Here is a 23,263-nt window from a genome sequence, read left to right as displayed (position 1 = left end):
TTCTATACCCTTTATATACTTATTTATTACATAAGTATATCTTATTCATTTAACCAGACATTGAGAATATATTTTTATTTACAGTGGTGACCTTTGATAAAGGTGCAAAGGTTAGTGGAGAGGAGAAGGATGAATGATTATCTAATCAAATCCCAAAATATTTATATTCAGTGATCTTGACTATTGAATTTTTAAACACAGATTTGCTACTTAAGTTCTAATATATCCCTAATAATAACAACGGTGCAGTATAATAATTAATCTTTCTTCTACTGATATTCCTCTTCCCACCTCTGAGCATACCTCCTGTCTCCAAGGAATAATTCCACCTCTCCGGGCTCTCTTCCACATTTCCACTTCTTTCGTTCATTAAAATATTTCCATCTCTATCCTTAACGACCTTAATCTGCTGTACATCTTCTCCAGCTTAATCACTCTGTCTGTGACCAGTGTCCAGCCTCACATACAACCCACTATAAGCCTTTTTCCTCCTCTGTCTGCCATTCACAGATAGTTCACAGGACTGTAAGAAGCAAAATGAAGGCACCTTCCTCCCAACCAGCACTCCTCCCTGTCCAGGATGTATACATTGTTAGGAACAAAATGATTAAATAAAAGTCTTTATTTTTTATTTTATTTTTTTACGTACACTTTTCAATTGTGCTCATTAAAGAGTGGCACTTTATGTAAAAAGGGTCAAAAGCATCAATTCAGCACTATGATTGAATTGAATTATTGAGACTGACATGTTGGGGGCAGAGGAATTTGAAAACATGCTTACACATCATAATTGGTTATTAAGTCAGGGGGACAATTTTTCTGGGCCAAGTGAGTCTGAACAGAATGTCTCAGATGTGGATAATTAGTCGAATCAATACACTGTGAATTGTTAGCTAATAATACAGAAAGGTTAGGGAGCGAGGTGTTTTTCTTTCTCTCTTTTCTTTCTCTCTTTTTTTTTTCAAAAAGAAAAATTCTGCCATTTGTTTAAAATTCATCAAGAAATGGCAGTATCAGAAGGCTGGACAGCCACTACGGACTCACATATAAAAGTATATTAGAAAACTGTTTAGATACAGAGAGAATGAAAATATTGGCATGATATCAAAAGTAGGTAAAAAAATAAAAAAAATGTCATAATTAATTTCGGTCACGATATTGGTGATGTGACTCTTGGGACTGCACCCAAAATGTACCTTTTGAAGGGTTCTCCAATAAATTATCTTAAAGTTCAAATAGCGTACATATTTGTTTGTTTATATTAACTAATGGTATTACAGGCATTAAAATGGTGCAGTTTTTATACTAAAACTGTGATACATCCCATGTTGATGCTCAAAGTTGTTTAGACAAAAAGGATGTGAGGGAATGAAACAAGATTTTGGCTTTAGATGGCTACAACTCTAAATTTTACTAGTTTATGAAAGGAAAATTCTGTCTGGCTACATTACATTACAAACGTATTCTACAAATAAATAAAAATCAGCTGATTTTAAGGAATCAAGTTGGAACTGTTTTTAGATCTGATAGATTTAATGTTACTTCTGGTTTAGTAATAAACTCAGTAAAACGGAATAGTTTTCCTAACAGCAAAACAAGCATTATGCTTTTAATATTGGGAACACAGTTATACAAGAATATATGTTCAGATACAAACTTATAATGTACATATATATATAAGATAAGACTTTATTGATCCCACGGTGGCAAAATTTTTGCTTTATCAGGTACAGATAGCTGAAGGAAAATATAAAAAATACAAATAAAATATAAAAAAATATAAAATGAGTAAGATAATACACTATATACAATGGTAGCATACACAGAATGTGACTATGGATATGGTTGTTGGAAATATGGGAGACATAAATTATAAACCATATAGTTATAAGCTATATAGAAAAGCTTACAATGCAAAGGGAACACATCCTCTAAGTTGCTCTTAGGAGAGATTAATTCCTCACCACAAAGATTTTAGGTATTTCATCAATAAAGTTTCAAACATAACATTAATATTCACTCTCGCTCACCTGCCTTGTATAAATAAACTGTTGTATGTGGTGTTGTATAAATAAACATCATGATTTAAAGAGGACATAATCATGTTGTCACTGTATTACAATATGAATTATACCGACACACACAGACTCTTATTAAGTTGTTGCTACTAGTGTTTAAACTAGCCGTTAGTGCTGCGTGTTTCACTGCTCATCTTAGTAGTCGAGGTTTTAGCCTTTCTCAGTGACATCACAAACCAAAGGAAGATGAAGAAACCTGCAGTCACAAAGGAGAGAGAGAGAGAGAGAGAGATGTACAGGTTCAGATGGGAAATGGATGAGTTCATGAAATCATGCATCTGTGTCAAATTTAACTCTAGTGAGATTTCCTTTTTAATGTTATGTAAAATGTAATAAAAAAATCTTATACTACTGTTTCCTCTTAAATGGTAACTATAATGAAAATGGATTTTTGTATTAAGCAGCAGAGTTGAGTATGTGTGTCCACCCATAAAAAAACACCAAACAAAGTGGGCATCCAAAGAAGAGGACACCACAAAAGGACTGTTTCCTCTCCCTGTCAGCACTTGGGACCCGCAGGCAGCCTTCCACCAGTGTTGGGACTAACTCGTTATTAAGTAACGCGTTACAGTAACTACGTTATTATTGTGGTAACGAGCGAGTAACTAGTTATTATGCCAAAACCGGGAACGCGTTACTCGTTACTGGGATTTAGATAGGCTCGTTATTCGTTACTTCGTGTGGTGGCTATCGCGGAGCTTCCACAGATTCAATAACATTAGCAAGTGGTGGAGGCCAGCAGGTGGATGAAAGAAAAGGGAGGCAAGAGGAGAGACACCTGATACTCTCGGCCGCTGGTCCGAGAGTATCAGGTGAACTGAACTTCAGGTAAGAAGTTATAACCTGCAGTCTCTCTGGGTCAGATATGAACCAAGTTTATGTGGAGTTTATTTTCGTTATGCTGACTTTTTCGTACTGCGTGCTAGCTAGCATGACAGAGTTTCTATACAGCTGGGTGGTGCTATGTTACTGATGTTGAACTTTATTTTGTTCATAAGGTTAATTATTAGAGTTGCCAACCGTCCAGTAAAAAACAGAATCGTCTCGTATTCAAAGAAAATGTCATGCGTTTCGTATTGAGGTGAAAAGAAACACAGTTTGTCCCGGACTTCAGCTACAATGAAAAAGACACAAAGCTGGAGTTATTCTGTGTTTACGCTGCACAGCTGCCTCTTCTTCTCTCATCCTCTCACCCTCCCCTACTTCAGTCATGAAACTGATCAGTGATCAGCTGATCGGCTTTTCTCTCGTTTGTTTATCGCCCACTTTGCGCCAGAAAGAGGAAACCAGCGGATTTCGCGCTAAACAACAGCAGCACGTTTAAGCTTGATCAGCTGTTGTTAGAATTTATTTAATATTAATTTCTAGTATCAGTTGATGTTTGCTGGAGCCTCAGCTGTAAACCTGCTGGTCATGATGTCGGTTTGGTTATGTGGTGAGAGGGAAACATGAAGATGAAACCAGGAGATGTCCTTACTGAATCATCAGAGCTGTGATGGAGAAACAGGTTTACCTTTTAGGTGACATGAATGAGTTGAAGGGAAGTTATGAACTGTTTCTGAGAGACAAATAACACCAGGATCCTTTTCTAAGTAGCTGACAGCTGGTAACTGTGCAGGGGCAGGTCTAGCAAAGTGTTGCCAGGGATCCATGTAGGGCATTAAAAGGGAAAGGGGGGCACAAAGAAATACTTTTCTTTCTTATTCCCATTTAAAATGTCTCGCTTTTAAAAAATAATTATCTGAATCTTACAACAAACGATTGATAAATTGATACATATATACCATCAGAACAGTGTACATCACTGTCACAACAGTGTTTGTTTTCATTCAAAGGCTTTATGATTTTTCCTATAATGGTGGGCCGGTCTCTAGTCAAAATGCCCGGGATGATTTTTTTGTCCCAGTCCAGCCCTGTATGCAGCTCATCTGCAGTCTGGTGTTACCTACATCTTCCTATTCAGAAGGCAGCATTTCCGAGTTCTGAGTACAATCGAAAGCACCACGACTGCGGTTTTTGTGTTGGATGTAAAAAGCAGGCTAGGATAGAATCAGGCGTGGGATTTCTCTCGTGGAAATGTGCACATTATTGTTTTCCTTTCTGTTGGTAGGTGGCACAGTGCACTTGTGGCAAGTAAGCAAGCTAGAAGACTGGCAATCTTGCTGGGTATCCAGTTACGGAAGCAACACATTAACAAGAGAATTCTGAGTAAAACCAAAGTTACTTTCCCTAGTAACTAGTTACTCTGAAAGTAACGAGTAACTTGAAGTAACTGAGTTACTTTTGATAGAAGTAACTAGTAATGTAACTAAGTTACTAATTTAAAGTAACTTACCCAACACTGCCTTCCACAGATTTGAAGTCAAGGTTTGCAGGACAATATGGCTGACAAAACTCTACCCAGGCAATCCTGAATAGGCTGCAAACAGTCAATCTCCAGTCTCACAGGGCTTAACATGACTGAACTTCACAGTCAGGCCTGTTTAAGCTGGAGTCAGCAACATCTGCAATGGATCCTGAACATTATGTTCAGCAATGTCTCCTGATTCTGCCTAAGGCATGGCGTGGAGCAAACACAGAGCATGATGTGCTGATTGCTGCACCATGGGTGACAACGTTTGGTGGAATCAGTGTGATGCTGTGAGGCAGCAGCTCCCTTACTAGAAAAGCAAGCCTTGTCATCAGTTTCATCCGTGTCAAGTGTGTGTGTGTGTGTGTGTGTGTGTGTGTGTGTGTGTGTGTGTGTGTGTGTGTGTGTGTGTGTGTGTGTGTGTGTGTGTGAGAGTTTACAGACCTTGCAGGGAGTTCAAGATGCAGAAGAGGTAGAGGGCAGGAGTGGTCAGGGGACCGAATGAAAAAAGGACCAGGCCCCAGGTAATACCGAGCAGAGTCATGACTCCAGCCAGGGAGCAAATGTCTTTCTTGAATTTGTCAAGGTTATTCTGCCCAAACTGATTTGCCAAATATAGAATAGAAGCAGGTTACAGACAGTTTTAAATTTGACTTGAGACCTTAAATTGTCATTTAAAAAAACAACAAACACTTCATTGCTAGTTTATAGTTTCCAATGAATACACTGATGGATTACTACTCATATATTATTTTTAAGACTAGATAATTACCTCTCTGGTGTGGTGGAGAATAAAAACTTGTCTGACTGTCACCCCAAACATGATTACATTAAAGAGGAACACCAAGCTGAACAATCCCGCTGTAGTCCACTTTACCTTGTCATTGGTTATATAACATCTAAAAAGAAAGAACAGATCATGTTTTAACCTCCAAAATTGAAAAATCAATGATGCGTTCTGTAAAAGAAACATTAATGCAGGTAGTGCAGTAAAAGCATCACCAGAGCTAAAAAGGAATTAATGTTTCAATTTTAGCAAATTAGATGCTTGGTGAAAAGGAGCTTTCTGCTTCTCCAACATGCATGTTTACAGAAACTCTGATTGGCAAAACAGTTAATAAGTAAATGTGAAAATGTGAATCATTATTCTTGATTTTACATGCTGGCAAATCTTACATTGCAGTACTGGAGGAGTTAGATGCGTCCAGAGGGGTAAGGCCATAAAACGTTCTGTCTATGATCACCACCACTGACACAATCATGGCAGGGACACCTTGATCAAAATTAATTAATTAATATCTACATCCACATTGATAATGACAGCTCCCTCCCTAATTGATTCCACTCACCCCATCCCACCACGCCGAGTTTGAGCAGGTATTTCTTGACATAGATGTTGAAGACTTTGACTAAGAGAAGATATAAGTGGAAACCTTCCAAGGCCATCCAGCTGAAAGTGGCTAGCAGAGAATAATGAAGTAAAAGAGCCATGTATAAGCAAAGTCCAGAGGAAGACCCTGCTGCCACTGCCTGACTGGGCAGGAAGTGCAGGTTGAGGAGCATCAGGGCAATTACAAGGTTGATGTGGACCTTCATAGAGACATCTTGTCTGAGTTTTCTGTCACACAGAGAATTGATCTGTGTTAAGTAACATACTGTATCACAACTGGAGGAATGGTAGACCATAACAAGAGAAGAAAGAAATGATGAAGAGTTATTTATAGAGTAAGAATAGCATTTGATGTAAGAAGATCAGTGAATGCCAGTGAATGGAGGAAGATTTCAGTATGTTTTAAGGCAACTGAAAGATAAAAACAGGCTACTCATATGTCAAAGGTATGAGGATGTTTGAGAAAAGGGGACAACAGCAGAGGCAAATCAGATTACAGGAGGTACTAAAAGTGTGAAAGAGGAAGGACTGATGAAGATGGGAAGAATATGAAAAAATGAATTTATTACCTGTTTGTAATAAAGAGCAAAATGGCTATGACCAAAGTAAAAAGGGAAATACTACAGCCAATCACAGTAATGTGTGTTAAAATCTCTTGGTCTTTCTTTGTGATGGAAGGATCAGGTATCTGTGGAGAAAACACATGTTTATATCATCTTGTACTATTTGTATTATAACAATTAGTCAGAAGCCTTTTCACCTTCTGCTCGATGACAGGTCAACAGACCAACAGGTACAACATGTTGGAAGCAAATACTTGTCTTACTTATTATTTTTTTACACTGCAAATGTAACTTTATTTAACCTGCTAGGTTATTAAGTATGCTTTCTTATTTCTGATGGTACAAGTCCCTTGAAGAAAATGGGGGCAGGGCTAAAAAGAAAGTTAAAAGAACAGCTGAATAAATCTGAAAAATAAAATAAAGCATTAACTAAATATGCTTTATACAATCATAACAAGCATAACATAACAACAGACAATAACATGCAATGAAATACACAGAATTAAGGTAGGCAAAGTGTAGGTAATCAAGCACGAGCAACCAATACAACATAGCTGCAATACAGGAAAGGCATACAATAACCGACAGCACTGTTACAGTTTGGCACTGTTTTCAAGGATGGCAGGATAGTAATTTGAATGAAAACAAGTTGAGCAGAGCAGGTGAAGGTAGAATTCTGTACAAGAAATCTTTTTATTTTGGTGTCTTCTAGTGGCACCATCAAGAATGACACCAAACTGAAAAGAAGGAAAAGAAGAAAATGCACAACAAATGTATCTACAATTATAACAAATTATATTTGTTATTTTATTTGTATGCATAATTTTGACACTCAGTGAATGTGTAGGTTAAACGGTGTATTTATTATATAGAAGAGCCGTAACATGGCAAAAATGTTGTTTTTCCTTTGCATGCAGAGAGCAAAGTGAACCGTCCTTGTTTGCGCGCACAAACTTGGCCAAATAAATGATTCTAAATGATAAATGATTCTGATAGATACATAGATATTCACTACTCCCTCCAGAAAAATTAAAAATACATTAAACTGCAGATTACTGAGGAATCAAATGTGATTTTATGAAAGGAGAAAGATTCAAAAGGCTGTATACCAAACCCACATGCATGTGCCATTGGAGCGCATCAAACACTTAAAAAACAAAATTAAAAAAAAGAAACACTATGGAAGCAGAATTTATTGGATCATATGACTAATGAAATAAGTAAAGTAAAGTTCTGGCTGGATAAAAACAAATTATCATTAAATTTGAATAAAACTAAAATTATGTTATTTGGAAATAGTACTGGTGTTGATATTGAAAGAGTCGGTGAAAATTGATTACTGGGGAAAATAATGGATGAAAAACTTAAAAAACATTACATTCACTTTGTACTCTTCAAAAAAGAGTAGTTCGAATCATCCACAATGCAGCTTATGGGGATCATACAAACTCACTATTTTTGCAATAATATTCAGAGTATGTTTTTTTGGAAAGAAGTTATAATTTAAGGGGTTTTTGTAACTTCAATATAGGAAAGGTATGTACTGCAAGAAAAAGCTTTTTGTTTCTGTTCATGGAGTGAAACTGTAGAACAGTTTGAATATGGAATTAAAGCAATGACCAAAGATAAAACAGTTCAAAAAGAGTTATAAAGAAATGATCTTCTTGAACTATAAAGAAAGGGAAAATGTTGAAATTAAGTGAATGTCTCTATTTAGACGGTTTTTTTTAGAAAAGAGATTTGTTAACATATAAAAGATGCTTTTTCTTTTTTCCTACTTTAGTTGTACTAATTCAATGAATGCAAAGTAACCTGTGTATTAGTTACTATAACTATTACTTCTAAAGACCTCACATGCAAGCAGTCAGTTACTCTGTGTCCGCGTGTGTGTGTGTGTGTGTGTGTGTGTGTGTGTGTGTGTGTGTGTGTGTGTGTGTGTGTGTGTGTGTGTGTGTGTGTGGTAGCGTGCACGGCTACCAAATGCAGCTGTGCAATTTTGTGGTTTGTGGTCTCAACCTTTAAAGGTTAAAGGATACTGAAGATCTAAATAAGATATTGTAAAAAGTTATCTTTCTGAGAAGCTGTGTGACTTTTAAACCCATTGGTATGACTAAACTTTGCAGTTTATTTTTAGCTTGCGGTCTCTTTCCTAACACCACTTGAAAAGCCTGTTTGAAGGCAGAATTAAGGTAAAGTGAGTAATGGTCTGGCATGTCCTTGTGAAGCTGCAAAGTTTGAGGCAGTTCAGATAAGTGTTTGTTGATAGAAGTGAAGAACAATGGACAAACAATGGCCTCTTTAAATGAGCCCAGTCTTACTATGAGGATACCAAAGTATGTGAGGTGGTTGCAGGAACAGGTGATGTTATTCTGATGATGTGTCCAGTGTGTGACGCAGCCATCCTCACTAAAAGCTGGTAAGCAAACCAAACAGATCCATTACGCAAAAGATCACATTTCTGAACATCAGCTCAGTTAGGTGGCCATGAGTGAAAACACAAACCACAATGAGTCTAACTTGTGAAAATATTGTTGCGCTATACTGCTCAAAAAAGATTAAAGGAACACTTTGGAAACATTAGATTTTCAGGGGGGAATAAATTGTGATGGATATCTATAATCAAGTGGAATGGGTAATGTGTCCCATAAGATTAACTGACTTGTTGCTGTACTCTGATTAAAAAGTGTTCCGTTATTTAATGTTTGAGCAGTGTACATTACTGTTCATGACAGATGTGATACTTACTGTATGTTGAATAATTAAAGAACTGACACGAGGGTTTTTGAGTTTCCTATGACACAAACATATTTCATGTTTGTACAAAACGTACAGAATATTATATGTGTCAACTAATTGTGCAATTAAATTACAGGAGGTAAGAAATGAAATAAATGTTCAAAAAAGCATAGTTACGTCGATTTCCTTGGTAAACTCCATCGTGATGTTGATGCGCTCCTGCAGTCCTGATATCTTCTTGCCCTGCACACTCAGACCAACCAGTCTTTGATCATATACTTCATGTGGGCTTTCAAAAACGCTCTACAATAAAATGCAAATTTGTCAGCTGGTTTAACAGTTTTGCAAAGACAGTTTTAATATTATTTTCTGAATCTTCTGTGTTAAATGGAAAAACACTACTAAGTGATCTACTTACACTGTTTGATATGCAACTCATTTACATTTTGTTAGAAAAAAAGGTGACTTAAAAAAAAAAAAAAGAAAAAAAGAAAAAAAGGTGATGATTCTTTCCTGATGTACCCAACTTCCTTCAAAAATATGTGTACTAATTTTACATTTCATGTGTTAATAAAATAATGTCACTATGCTAAAGAGTACAAATTCCCCGCTGGACAAATAATTCAAGCATCCAGCAAATTCAGAAGCTTCAAATTCAGGGTTTAATTTTATTGGCTGTTAGGTGTAGCTGGTGAAAGTAAGCTTGATAGGCTTGTTAAGCTGGGATTTTAAAATCTGATTGTTTTTTCTGTATGCCATGTGTATACATCCCTCCTTTGTTAAGGACATGTAAATTTGATTAAAACACCTTTATAATGATGTGAAAATAAACAGGAGTACATTTCCTAACAAGTGGTAAACAAAAGAAATATATAACCTGACAAAGAAAAAGAAAAAAACCCAAATGTTATTTTATTAGACTAAAACAAGCAAAACCCACAAGCTCCATGAGCAGTAGTTTAAATTTAATGTGTAAATACAAAGATCGTATTATTCTATAGCTCACCACATCCTTTTTCTACATGTTTTTAAATAAGAAGTGTAGTTTATGACCTGATTTGTTTGAGGCCATTTAAACATGCAGAACACAAACGTGTTATTCGGTCCAGCACCCAGTTCTCTTGGCAGCTGGACAATGACTTTACTGTTGAGAAGAGGCACATCTGGTGTTACCTGTATCAGCATCAACATGCCAAGAATAGAAAAAGATTTAGTTTAGATTACGTTCACTAAAATTACCTCGAACAGAACAACATTAGATTGAATACAGTGGATCAGATCTTAAATAAGCCGGTCGTTATCAATACCTGACTCATGCTCAACATTGGATCTAAATATCAGCTCTGTACATCACTACTTGGAAGGTATTTCTGACTACATGTGGAGTCTGACTACAAACTACTGTTCAATAAGATTGTGTGAATATTTTTTATTTTTTTACCTTTGTGTCATTGGCATAAATTTCAAGGCCTCCGAAGGGACCACTGGGTTTGTGCAGAAGAGCGACAAAAGTCTTTACATACAATTGCATGCTCCCATTCACCTCTGTTCCCTCTAGAACCTTCTCTAGAGTCCAAATGGCTCTTGGGGAGTAGAATGCAAAAATATTAACACAATATTAACAATTTACATCCTTTTATTAATGTAGAAAACAGTCAAGTGTTAACCCCCCCCCCCCCCCCCCCCCACACACACACACACACAATGTATTATAAATGTTTACCTCAAAGTGTCATTGAGGTTTCCCATTTTCATAACATTATCTGTATAATTCATACAACACTCGGTCTGATTACGACCTGTAGACAAAATGTAAGAACACACATTGAACCCTTGTACAGTTTAATTAAAGCACCCCACATGTCCACAGAATATATGAAGGTTTAATCCCAAAACACCAATTTCACATTTCTTTATGAAGACATTTATTGGGAAATGGAGATGTGAGAGGAAGGCATTAGAGGTTCATTTTTAAATGCTATTTTACCATGTTAGAATAATGACTGTTTAAAACAAGTTGTAATATATAAAACCTGAATTCCAGAAGAGTTGGAATGTTTGTTAAATTTGGTAAAAAAAAAAAAAAAATGAAAAGAAAAGAAAAGAAAACCAAAAGACTTTCAAATGAAATCAAACCTGATGTTTGCTACAGTTCAGCAAAAAATGTCATGATGCAGCAAATGGCTGAAAAAGCAAGAAAGATGAAAAAGTTTCATCTGAGAGAACATTTAGCAAGTAATTAAGTTGACTGATATCAGGTCTTTAATATAATTAGCTATAAAAGAGATGTCTTAGAGAGGCAGTCTCTCAGAAGTAAAAATGGGCTGAGGCTCTCTAATCTATGGAAGAGTGTGTAAAAATATCGTACAATACTTCAAATGTTCCTCAACATCAAATTGCAAAGGGTTTGCAAATCTCATCATCTTCAGTGCATAACATAATCAAAAGATTCAGAGAAACTGAAGATGTCTTTGTGCATAAAGGACGAGGCTGAAAATGTTTATTAATCACTCACTGGCATGATTGTGTCACTGACATTACTTAGTGGGCCAAGGAATGTTTGCAGGAACCACTGTCGATTAACACAGTCCAATCTGCCATCTGCAGATGCCAACTAAACCTCTATCATGCAACAAAGAAGCCACATTTAAACATGTTTCAGAAGCGATGTCATGGCCAAAACTCATTTGAAATTGATTGTCTCAAAGTGGGAAAGTGTTCAGTTCAATCCAATTTTATTTATACAGCGCCAAAGTACAAAGAGAGTTGCCTCAAGGCACTTTATATTGTAGGTAGGCCCTACAATAATACAAATAGAGTAAAACCCAACTGTCATATCACCCCTAGCAATTAACAGTCGGAAGGAAAGTCTCCCTTTTAACAGGAAGAAACCTCCAGGAGAAACAGGTTCAGAGAGGGGCAGGGCCATCTGCTGTGACCGGTTGGGGTGAGAGAAGGAAGACAGGATAAAAGACATACTGTGGAAGAGCCAGAGATTAATAACACGTATGATTTAACACAGAGAGGTCTATTAACACATAGTGAGTGAGAAAGGTGACTGAAGAAGAACTACTCGGTGCATCATGGGAATCTCCCAGCAGCTACACCTATTACAGCATAACTATGGGAAGATTCAGGGTCACCTGATCCAGCCCTAACTATATGCTTTAGCAAAAAGGAAAGTTTTAAGCCTAATCTTAAAAGAAGAGAAAGTGTCTGTCTCTTGAATCCAAACTGGAAACTGGTTCCATAAAAGCGGGAACCGAAAACTGAAGGCTTTGCCTCCCATTCTACTTTTAAATACTCTAGGAACAGCAAGTATGCCTGGAGTGCGAGAGCGAAATGCTCTAAGATGGGGAGAGATTATTCAAGACCTTGTATGTGAGGAACAGCATTTTGAATTCAATTATGGATTGAAATCAAAATTAAATACCTGGATTTAACAGGAAGCCAATGAAGGGAAGCCAATGTATGAGAAATCTGGTCTCTCTTTCTAGTCCTTCTCAGTACTCTTGCTGCAGCATTTTGGATTAACTAATGGCTTTTCAGGGGTTTTTAGGACATCCTGATAATGACGAATTACAGTAGTCCAGGCTAGAAGTAATAAATTCATGAACTACCCCAAAAGGATGGTTCTGTTTATCTGGATGTTTTCAGTGGGAGAAGCGTTTCATCACTCATTCAAGTGACTTCTTCAGTCTTAGCTGACTGCAAGTTTCTCCAACCTGTGTATATTTGCACAGTGATTGAAACGAGCCACCTGAATGAACAATGGGCTGTGTGGGCAGTTCCTTCATCAATAATATGCAAATTGTCATGGCCTTTGATCAAAGGTCATGACAATTTTCATATTTTCAGGGAGTTTTTAGGACATCCTGATAATATTGACAGTAGTCCAGCCTAGAAGTGAAAAGTACGTGAACTAGTTTTTCAGTGTCACTCTGAGACAGGCTATTTCTAATTTTAGAGATAATGCACAAAAGGAAGAAAGCAGTCCTACATATTGGTTAGATACTATATTTTCAAGGCAGACTACAATAACCTCAGTGTTATCCGAATTTAGAAGCAGAAAGTTAGCGGCCATCCAGGTCTTTTTGTGTTTAAGACACAAAAAGTTTAACTAATTGGTGTGTGTTCTTTGGCTTCATGGATCATAGACAAAGTTGAGTGTCATCTGCATAGCAGTGTAAATGTATGCTATGTCTTCTGATGATACTGCCTAAGGGAAGCATGTACAATGTAAACAGAATTGGTCCTAGCACTGAACCCTGTGGAACTCCATAATTAACCTCAGTGTGTGAAGAGGACTCTCCATTTACATGAACAAATTGGAGTCTATTAAATAGATATGATACAAAAAGCACTGCAAAGCAGTACCTGTAATACCTAGAGCATGCTGTAAATGGTCTAATAGGATATTATGGTCTGCAGTATCGAACACCACAGGATCTCCTCCATACCTGCTTCATGGCCTGGAGGACGGGGCTGTGGCTCCCTTCACCCTCTAGCAGATCATTACATGAAGGAACCTTTTAAAAACAAGCGCGCTCATGCTCACAGGTGTACACACGGGTGCTCACACACACAAACTACACCCTTTTTGGCTCCTACCTCAAAGCACACTGTGCGATTTCAATGTCACGTGCTGTACAATAATATTAAATATTTAGTATTTACTGTTATATTCACATAAATGTTGTTTATTATATTGCTCTCTTTTTTTGCTTGTGTTCTCTTTTTTCTCTCAACAGGAGATCTGGGTGATTGATAGATGTATTTTTTTGTCTGTTTGTTTTGTTGGTTTTTGTTTTTTGCCCTTTATCACTGTTCCTCCTCCCTGCTGTTTTTCTTTCCCTCTTTCTTTCCCCCAGTCAAGTCTGTCCCGTGTTAAGCAAGTGAAAATAAAAAGCTTTCTTTACCTTTAGACAATAATTCTGATGGCAAAAGAACCAAACAGGACAGGCAGGGGAAAAAAAAGTATCGAACACCACACTGAGGTCTGGCAGGATAACCACAGAGATGAGTCCACTGTCAGAGGCCACAACATGATCACTTGTAACCTTCACTAAAGCTGTTTCTGTGTTGCGATGAGCTCTGAAAACTGACTGAAACTCTTCAAATAACCTATTCCTCTGCAGATGATCTGTTAGCTGTTTGACAACTACTCTTTCAAGAATTTCTGATATGAAAGGAAGGTTGGAGTTTGACCTATACTTAGTTAAGACTGCTGGTCTTATTATGGTGTTGAACAAATGTGTTAAGTCTGGGCAACTTGCATGTTTTGGAAAACATATAAAGGTATATATAAAGATTTAGACCCTCTCCTGTTCAGGTTAGCAGTGGAGCCACTGGTTGTCTGTTTTCATTGGGTGGTGGGAGTGAAGGGCATCACCAGAAATTGTATTACCATTGTCAATGGACTTCTAATCTGAACTGTCATCTGCAATGTTCCGTTTTCTGTATATGAAAAAAATCCTAATAAAAAGCAGGACATTGCAAAACTGCATAATGCTACAACAACACGGCTTTGTCAGAGAAGACTCCGGGTACTGAATTGCCTCTCCTGCAGTCCAGATCTTTCACCTATACAGAACATTTGCTGCCTCATTAAATGAAAACAATGTCAAAGATGACTACAAACTCTTCAGCAGGCAAAAAGGAGACCAAATTCAAACACCAAAACTACAAAAACTCAGAACCTCCATTCCCAGAGGTCTTCAAACTGCTTTGAAAAGAAGACCATGGTAAACATGCACCTGTAGCAAACATCAATTTTAAAATGAGCTAATTTTGTGCTTAAAATTGTAAAATTTCTCAGTTTAAGCATCTTTTATGTTATTTATGTTCTGTGGTAAATAAAATATTTGCTCATGTGACTTCACATGAGTCTTTCAGTAATAATGTTTTTCAAATTTAAAGGATGACGTAGTGTCTACAGTAGTTGCAGGCAGTACACTGAGGATAGGATGTGTTCTTCTAAAGTGTAGTAACGTAATTTAATGTAATTTAAAGGGACGTGACATTTTAGGGCTGTGGTAGAATATAGTGTGTACAGACTTTTTATATAGTATAAAAGAAAGAAACACATGTAGCTAAAATTGACAGAAAACAAGCTGAGTTTACTTTATTCAAACTCATAAAAGGCAAAAAGAAAAAGTGAATAAGCCTTGTTTCTTAGGTTAGAATCTAAATTGTCTGGCTGTTCCAGTAATAAAGTCATTCTTTTGTTACAGTAGTTAATATAACAACTTACTTATTGTAGCTGATATATTGCATGCAGTCCTACAGAAATACTGTTCCGACAGACAATTCTGATAAAGCATGTAATAAGACATAAAAGGCATCAACCACCAGAATATCCAGCTCTTCTTCCTGTGAAGAGACTCTCATTTAGAATGGAAAAAAGGCAATGCTTTTCAGTCAAAGCTCTTTTCTGATTAAAATGTCTTAATTTTTTAGATTAGCACAAAATTTATTTTGTTGCTATTATGCTGAAGGTAGATCATCATCACCCTGAAGACTCATCATCAGAACAATGCAAAATATGTTTTCTACATAAAGATTTTGAGTTTTAGAGACTGTACCAAGTTATAAAAAACACAGGTATAAAAATAAAACGAATTCAACTTCTACTCCTCCTATTTCTACTACCAGTAATCCTAAGAAATACACTGAAACAAAATCACAAATCACAAAAAAAGTATGAAGTCGAATGACACTAATAACACTAACAACCCTTGTTATTAGCATCAACACAGAAATTAAAATGTATTTTAAAGTGAACCAAAGCATACCCTACCTTTCCATGTTGCTGTGGAACTAAGTTAATAGAGGACACAGAGCAAAGCAGAAGTGACAGCGGGGGTGGGGGGGTGAATTTGACGAGCTGCAAAGGAAGTTGATGAAACAAATGTAAATGCTATTCTGAGCAAGTAAAAAAGAGGAAGTATCACTGACAAAAAATACATTTCTAATCTTCCTTGTTACTACTCCGTATGCATCAAATACAGGATGACGTCATTGAAATATTATACTTTACCCCAAGCCTATTCAAATGGCGGCCCGCGGGCCAAATGCGGCCCAGAAGCAACCTGCGAGTGGCCCTGCCTGTGGTCCTGGCAGAAACACAGAGAAAACGCAAAAATATAATTAATTTTAAAAAAAAATTAAAAATTCCTACAGCGTAGTGTAGACTGTGAATGCAACACTCCTAGTAGCCTAGCAATATTTAACCCACAATGCACCGTGATGTAAACATATTAAACAATCATCGTAATATATGATGCGACAACAGCATGTCTTTCTCAGTCCAAAAGCGCAAAATTGACAATGAAAACTGTCGGTTTAACCCTGCCTGGACTGACAAATACTTATTCATTTTACCGAGTTTAATAATCTTACAACCGGAGTTGTGCTACCATGGTGAGGGTCCTGTACAGCCCAAGAGAGAGCTGCAGCAGCTTTCCTTCATGTTTGCTTCTTGGCGAAGAAGAAAAGGCCTTTCACAGATTCTGAAACAGTGAAATACTGCATGCTGGCTGTGGTGGATGCGGTGAAAAGTGATGAAAAAATGAAAGTAAGTGTGACATCTGCTATTAAAAACGTACCCCTGTCAGACAGTTCAAATATTCGTAGAGTTGAAGTTCTGGCGTCAGACGAGTTTGAAATGCTGTTAGATGACTTGAAGAAAACTGATGTAATGTCTATAGCAGGAGATCACAGACAGAACTGATAATGCACAGTTTTGCGTATATGTCCGTTTTTTGGATGGGAAATTGCTCGGCTTGCTACCATTAGAGGGACACACAGCTGGCGAAATAATATTTGAGAAGATTTCAGCTCTTTTTGAGGAAAATGGTCTGGATATGAAGCGTGTCTGTATACTTGTGACGGATGGGGCTCCATCCATGGCAGGAAAAGTGAGTGGTCAGCGAAATATTTATTTTAATTTGAAAGGGAATTATCAAAATGTTTTTTTGTTAATATTATTATTATTTCAAATGTGCAAAAAATAGTTTAGTTATAGCTCCCTTTTTTTTAAATGGACCTTTTGGTGTGCATTTGTGAGAGGTCACCAGATTTACAGGGGAATAGGAATAAAAAAATTACTTGTTTTTCAATACAGTTGTGTGGGTTTGAAATTGATCATGATCTGCTGCTTACTGGCTTCAAAAAAAAATATCTGGCCCAGATAAATTCCTCGGTTTGAAAATCTGGCCCAACTAACTTCGTAGTTGAATCGCCATGCTTTACCCTGTTCACATGTTCAGCAATAAAACTACTAAAGCTACTTTTTTTCCCCTCAAAGCAAGTCATTGATCAATATCAGGAAAATTGCATTATGACTATGGACAGCAGAACACAGTACTATATTAAGTTTTGTGTGTATAAAATTGAAAATAAAACTGATTCTGATTTTGAGAAACAAAATTAAAATGAACACAAATTTCCAGTTTATGCACAGTGTGATTTTCCTCCAGTTGTTAAAAGTCAAAAGTTAAAGCCAATGGGAAAACAGCTATATCTAATCTTACAGCTTGGTGTTAAAGTTTTTCATTTGCATAAAAAAAAACCCTTGATTTGCATTGCAAATTATGAACAAAAAAGTTGGTGCTGTAAGGCGATGGAACCTGATACTATCTGAGGTTTATCTGCATTTAATGACTGTGTGTGTTTGTGTTGTTTCATCTATTTTGAGTTAAAATAGGATGACATGTCCTTGTGACTAGGAAAAATAAATGGTTTTCTGGTAATTGTATCAAATTATTTTGCTGTTGGAGACTGATTAAAAGCAAATGCAGCAACAAGGTGGTCGCAGTTAGGTGACCATTTCCTATTTAATAAATATGTTTTATCAAAAATGGCTGCACAGGCCCAAAGTGGGTGGGATGAACTCTAAAGCTGTATGGGCAGGGAAAACCCAGACTTATCCCACATTAGTCTCAAATGCATGTGCCCAAAGAGTCACAGTAAAGCTTTAAGGAATACTGTAGTCAAGTCCTCTTTCTTTCAGTTGACGTGGCTCTAAAAAATTAAGCCCATCTTGCCTGGATGCCACCCAGAGACTCTGATCCATACATTTATCCAGTGGCGGTCCTATAATAATGGATTGGATTTATATAGCGCTTTTCAAGGAACCCAAAGCGCTTTACAATGCCACTATTCATTCACTCTCACATTCACACACTGGTGGAGGCAAGCTACGGTTGTAGCCACAGCTGCCCTGGGGCAGACTGACAGAAGCGAGGCTGCCATATCGCGCCATCGGCCCCTCTGGCCAACACCAGTAGGCAAGTAGGCAAGTAGAGAAAAGACACACACACACATATGAAGAGAGAGTATGCATAGTATGAAAACAGCTACCAAACAGCCATCATAATTTGTCATACAGTGAGAAGAGGACACATCAATAATTGACAATGACTAATTAATATTAAAATCTGTAACATACTGTATTGTTTGTAGTTTAGTCTATTACTGTTACTATTTTTACCATTTCTTCTTGGAGCAACTGTAACCCACATTATTTCCTTTGGGATTAATAAAGTGTTCTGACTCTGATTGTTTCAGGATGACCTGCCATTATCCAATGACACATCTGCTTACCTGCATCTTTTGCTCGCTTCTCCTCTTCTTTTCTCTTTTTTCTAAACTGAGCACCTGATGGATTTGAACTTTTCTTGTCCATCTTGGTTTTAATTTTGCACTCCAGTATGAACACCCATTCCCCAACTCGAAAATCACCACAACATAACCTAATAGACCTACACCTTAGTTCACAGATTCACTTTGTCTAGGGTTTATTTCTGGGATTTTGCACAACCCAGGACTCAAATCATGAATACATAATGGGCTTGGATTTACAACATTATAAATGAAATGTGATCTATTTGGAAGCAGCAGGTCTCCCTCCCCTTTCGACGTGTTGTGTGTGAGACTTTAAATCATCAAACTATAAAATATAAATTTTTATTGATCCCTTTACCCCGAGTCCTAAATTGTATATTTATTTTCTTCTTGCGCACCTCGCAAACGGAGGGCGCCCTTACTCCCAGCAAATGGGCGATAGAAAACCGATTGGTGCCTATGCCATCCCCAGTATGCGCTGGTGTGTCCGGTATCCGCAAACCTGACATTTTGACCCTGAACACGCCCTATAAATGGTCTTTTATAGCGGGCTTCCCTCGCTTACGGCCATACCACCCTGAACATCTGATCATCTGATCTCAGAAGCTAAGCTGGGTCGGGCCTGGTCAGTACTTGGATGGGAGACCGCCTGGGAATACAAGGTGCTGCAAGCTTTTGCACTTCCACACACAAACTGCAGAGGGCGCCGCTGCTCACTCAGTGGAGGCAGATTCAGGAAAAGCTTCATGACAACGCTCCTGATTGCATTTCGCTTTTGTGCAAAACAAAACAAAAAAACAACAAGAACGAAATATTTAGGAAATACACAAACTTATTTATTCTGTAAATGTAGAAAATGTCTGTGGCTAGTCCGTCTGGGCTCAGTAGAGAGGAACTTGTTAACCTTGTAGTGTGCACCGGGCACAGTGTCAACCTGACACTCTTGTGCAACGAGTTTTAACTCTTATTGGCTGCCGACTGCGGTCCCGAGGAATACTGAATAAATGCGCATCAGTGTGCTACCCTGAGCAGGGAACACGATATCATGGAGTTTCTAACATGGAGCGAGGTGAAGGTGACGCGACTATGCAGGACCTGCAGGGGGCTGCTTAGCTTCAGAGATCAGATGAGAACAGGCTGATGTGGCCGTAAGTGAGAGGCTTCCTCGAAAACGGGGTAGATACTGTAACCCATTTATTGGGTTTTAAAAAACAATTTAGAGTGAAGGATATTGATTAGTTTCTACTTTTTTTAATAGCTGCACATGACAGCACAGTTATAATGCATACTTAATGCTGCAATAGTCACGTCATAAACAATTGTGAGTGTTTGCACAAAAACATCTACAGGTGCTCTGTGCATGTACAGTGATACTGATGTAACGCTTGAAGAATTTGACATTACTACATCAGTGGAAGAGCTCTTTGCGCAAGACTCACTAACCCCTACCCATTTATTATGAACAAACAGCAAAACTGTTTGTGTTTTTTTCTATATTACACTTGCATGATTTAGATTTATACTTATGTGGCAGCTATTCACTGGCCTGACAAAGTTATTTTAAATGATATCATGTCATGAATAACACAAGTTATTTTCCATGAAATCGAAAAGTGGTGAAATTCTCAAAAAATGAATGAGACGTGCATGTAATTTGACATATTTTGTTGTTTTGTGTGTGCGTTTGTCTGTATGAAATTTTGACGTGCATCTGAAAAACACCATTTTGAAAACACTGGAAAGACCTCAAGACATTTTTTTCTTTTGCTTACTATGTAAACAAAAATTCCCACCAATGCTTTTCAGTGTGAAATTTAGTGTGTAGGGAAAATACCTGTGCCAGGTTGTCTCCATCTAGTGGTGAATAACGCATTACCACTACATCAGGTGAGTTTTTCTCTGTGCACAGTGACACAAAACTCATTTAACAACATAAACTATTTAAAAAATGATGTAGGCAGATCAAGGCAATGTTACAGATTCAGTAAGAACAGAAGTTTATTCCAATCCTTTAAATATGCAGGGCGTCACACTAACACAGTTGCTTATGTCCAGCATAGCACTGGGGCTAAATCCAGACCTGAAATCTTTGGAAGTTTCACTCAGTAACAGCACCTTTTTAATATTATTGACTATATTTTATAGTCACATTTATATAAAATGTCAAACATTATACATTAGCTAAAGGTTGAAGTCACAGAATTACACTGAACAACAATGCAATTTAAGTTTTTCTTGTTTGTACTATATATTTGATTTATTGTGTGTGTGTGGGGGGGAGGGGGGATATGTGTGTATTCACATCATTTATCATTTATGTTAATGAGAGTGTGGGGAGTGAGTTGGAGGGTGGGGTGGGCTGCTTTTAACTATGTAAAGCACTTTGTGCTACATTTTTTGTATGAAAAGTGCTTTATAAATAAAGACTGATTGATTGATTGATATTATCATCCTTAAATTGTTGTCCTTACCAAATATACTTAGATGGCGATGGATTCAATCCATGCTACTGAACACGATGCCAGTCAGGCTTGAAAATGGTGTTTTTCAAGCCTGACTGGCATCTATAAAAAGCCAGGCGAGGTCTCCTTCATGTTTTTCTGTGTTTTATCCTCAGTTACTTTGAATCAAAGTGTCAGCTTTGTTTTTATACATAGATATAAAAATATGAACATGTACTGATAAATGATTAGAATTATAATATTTCTGACTGTCTGATTCAAAAGTGAATTGAATTTAATCGGGACCTTGTGAATCGGAATCAAATCGATTATAGGAATCAAAATTGATCCCCAGCCCTAAGTGGAACACCTTTACAGATGAAGTTAAGAAAAATACATCAATACAAAAATTAACACAATTTTTTAAAAACAATTAATTGCATGAATATAGTAAATGTTCCTCTCAGTGATTGAACTATCTCATTGTGTTCTATTGATTGATTAATTGATAATACTTTATTCATCCCGAGGGAAATTGGGTTAAGGCAGCCAGCCGTGCCAGCGCCATCTTACCCTTCCAACCATACATACATTACACAAACATCACATGGGGAAGACAAGTCGGAGGGGTATAACAATGGAAAATGCACAACATGAACATTGAAGCCTTGTTCTCATTTTTATAGATTAAGGCAAGAGTAAGGTATTAACCCTCGTGCTCCCCGTCGGGGCAGCTCCGGACCCCGGGTGTCCCAGAGTACCCTTGGGTAGCATTTCACAGGCCGCGCATCAGGGTTGGCTCCCGCGCCCCGTACACCCACGTTTCCCTCCCTGAATGCCACTCCCGTTTCAGTTTTTCCTCCTAGTTTCAGGCAGGCTCTGTCATGTTCGTCCATGGGAGGCCGCTGTTAAGGTATTTGTCACACAGATATAATATAAGCTGAGCATTTAGCTTATACTATCATTTATCAGGTCTTAACCATAGGGTGCTTGCAGTTGTTTTGGTTTAAATTGTTTTATGTGTGTATTGTATGAGTGTACACTTGTATATAGTTAAACATTTATGCTGTTTGGTCTCTCTAATGTAGAGGCCTGGGCATTCCTCGCTACACTGTACAGCAGGGGTGCTCACACTTTTTCCGCATGTGAGCTACTTATAAAATGACCAAGTCAAAATGATCTACCCACTACAAAAATCCAAAACATATACTTATTTATAAATATATTGAGGATTCTTTATATCTACAATGTATATACATGCATAACCGCAATATCCAATATTTCACAACACAATTAACAATGTAAATTTTTTGTCATTACCTGAGTTTACTCTGATGACTTGCACTGAATTGAATCAGCCAGGGATGCATAGTCCGGACAGTAGCTGCTGACGGCCAGCCTCAAACACACTTCCAAATGTTCATCAGTCATGGTGGAACGGTATTTGGACTTAATGATGTTCATGTGGGAAAATGAAGACTCACATAAATAAGTGGAGCTGAATAATGCAGTCAAAGAGGCAGCACATTTCCTCATGTTGGGGTACTTTACTTCTGTGAGTAAGTTCCAGAACTGTCCATGATCTCTGGACTTCAGCTCAATGTCGGCTTGTAGTGTCAAAATCTCATCTTCCACTCCAGAAGAGTTCAGGTGAAATAGTTTTGCAATTTTTGATGCGAGTGAATCGACATCAGCATGTTCCCGAAAAGGATAGCACATGAAGGTAGCGACTGGCTCGAGCAAAGAAAAGTCTTGAAAGCGTTTGTCAAACTCTGACAGACAATTGTCAATCTGCTCTGTGTAGCGTGCACTGTCAAGTTGCAAACAGGCCATCCCTTGCATCTCCAGCTCTGACGCCAGGTTTTGAAAGTTAATCAAATCATGGCGCTGCAGCTTTAAAGAGAGATGTTGCATCTTTCGTTTGAAAGCATTAACTGAGCTGATCATGTTGATCACTGTTTTGTCTTTTCCTTGCAGCTGTAGATTAAGGTCATTCAACATGTTTGTCAGATCGGTTAAAAATGCCAAGTCTAACAGCCACTGACCGTCATTAAGTTGCATGTATTCTGCTTGTCCAG

At 37.6% G+C, this 23,263-nt stretch overlaps 1 protein-coding gene and 1 pseudogene across 1 annotated transcript; one reads left to right on the top strand and one right to left on the bottom strand.

Moving 5' to 3' along the window:
- Positions 1-1,605: 1,605 nt before the first annotated feature.
- On the bottom strand, positions 1,606-23,186 carry LOC147338554 (adhesion G protein-coupled receptor G5-like). The gene is made up of 15 exons (XM_086297631.1): positions 22,596-23,186; positions 21,947-22,090; positions 15,371-15,500; positions 10,841-10,916; positions 10,559-10,700; positions 10,171-10,290; positions 9,295-9,420; positions 9,127-9,172; positions 8,700-8,794; positions 6,388-6,506; positions 5,778-6,046; positions 5,605-5,701; positions 5,201-5,327; positions 4,873-5,029; positions 1,606-2,274 (listed from the first exon to the last, which is right to left on the bottom strand). Exons 1-15 carry the CDS (start codon positions 23,184-23,186, stop codon positions 2,180-2,182), a joined length of 2,334 nt encoding a protein of 777 aa, XP_086153757.1. The 3' UTR covers positions 1,606-2,179.
- LOC147338555 (5S ribosomal RNA) lies at positions 19,304-19,418 on the top strand (annotated as a pseudogene).
- Positions 23,187-23,263: the final 77 nt, after the last annotated feature.

The sequence above is a fragment of the Aulonocara sp. 'chitande type north' Nkhata Bay genome, linkage group LG1 (genome assembly GCF_057382095.1).
Source record: "Aulonocara sp. 'chitande type north' Nkhata Bay isolate Kocher_YH1m ecotype deep benthic linkage group LG1, A_spYH_male_GT1.1, whole genome shotgun sequence".
Classification (NCBI taxonomy): domain Eukaryota; kingdom Metazoa; phylum Chordata; class Actinopteri; order Cichliformes; family Cichlidae; genus Aulonocara; species Aulonocara sp. 'chitande type north' Nkhata Bay.
Note: the sequence above shows the minus strand (reverse complement) of the source record. Positions and strands in the feature narration are given on the sequence as shown.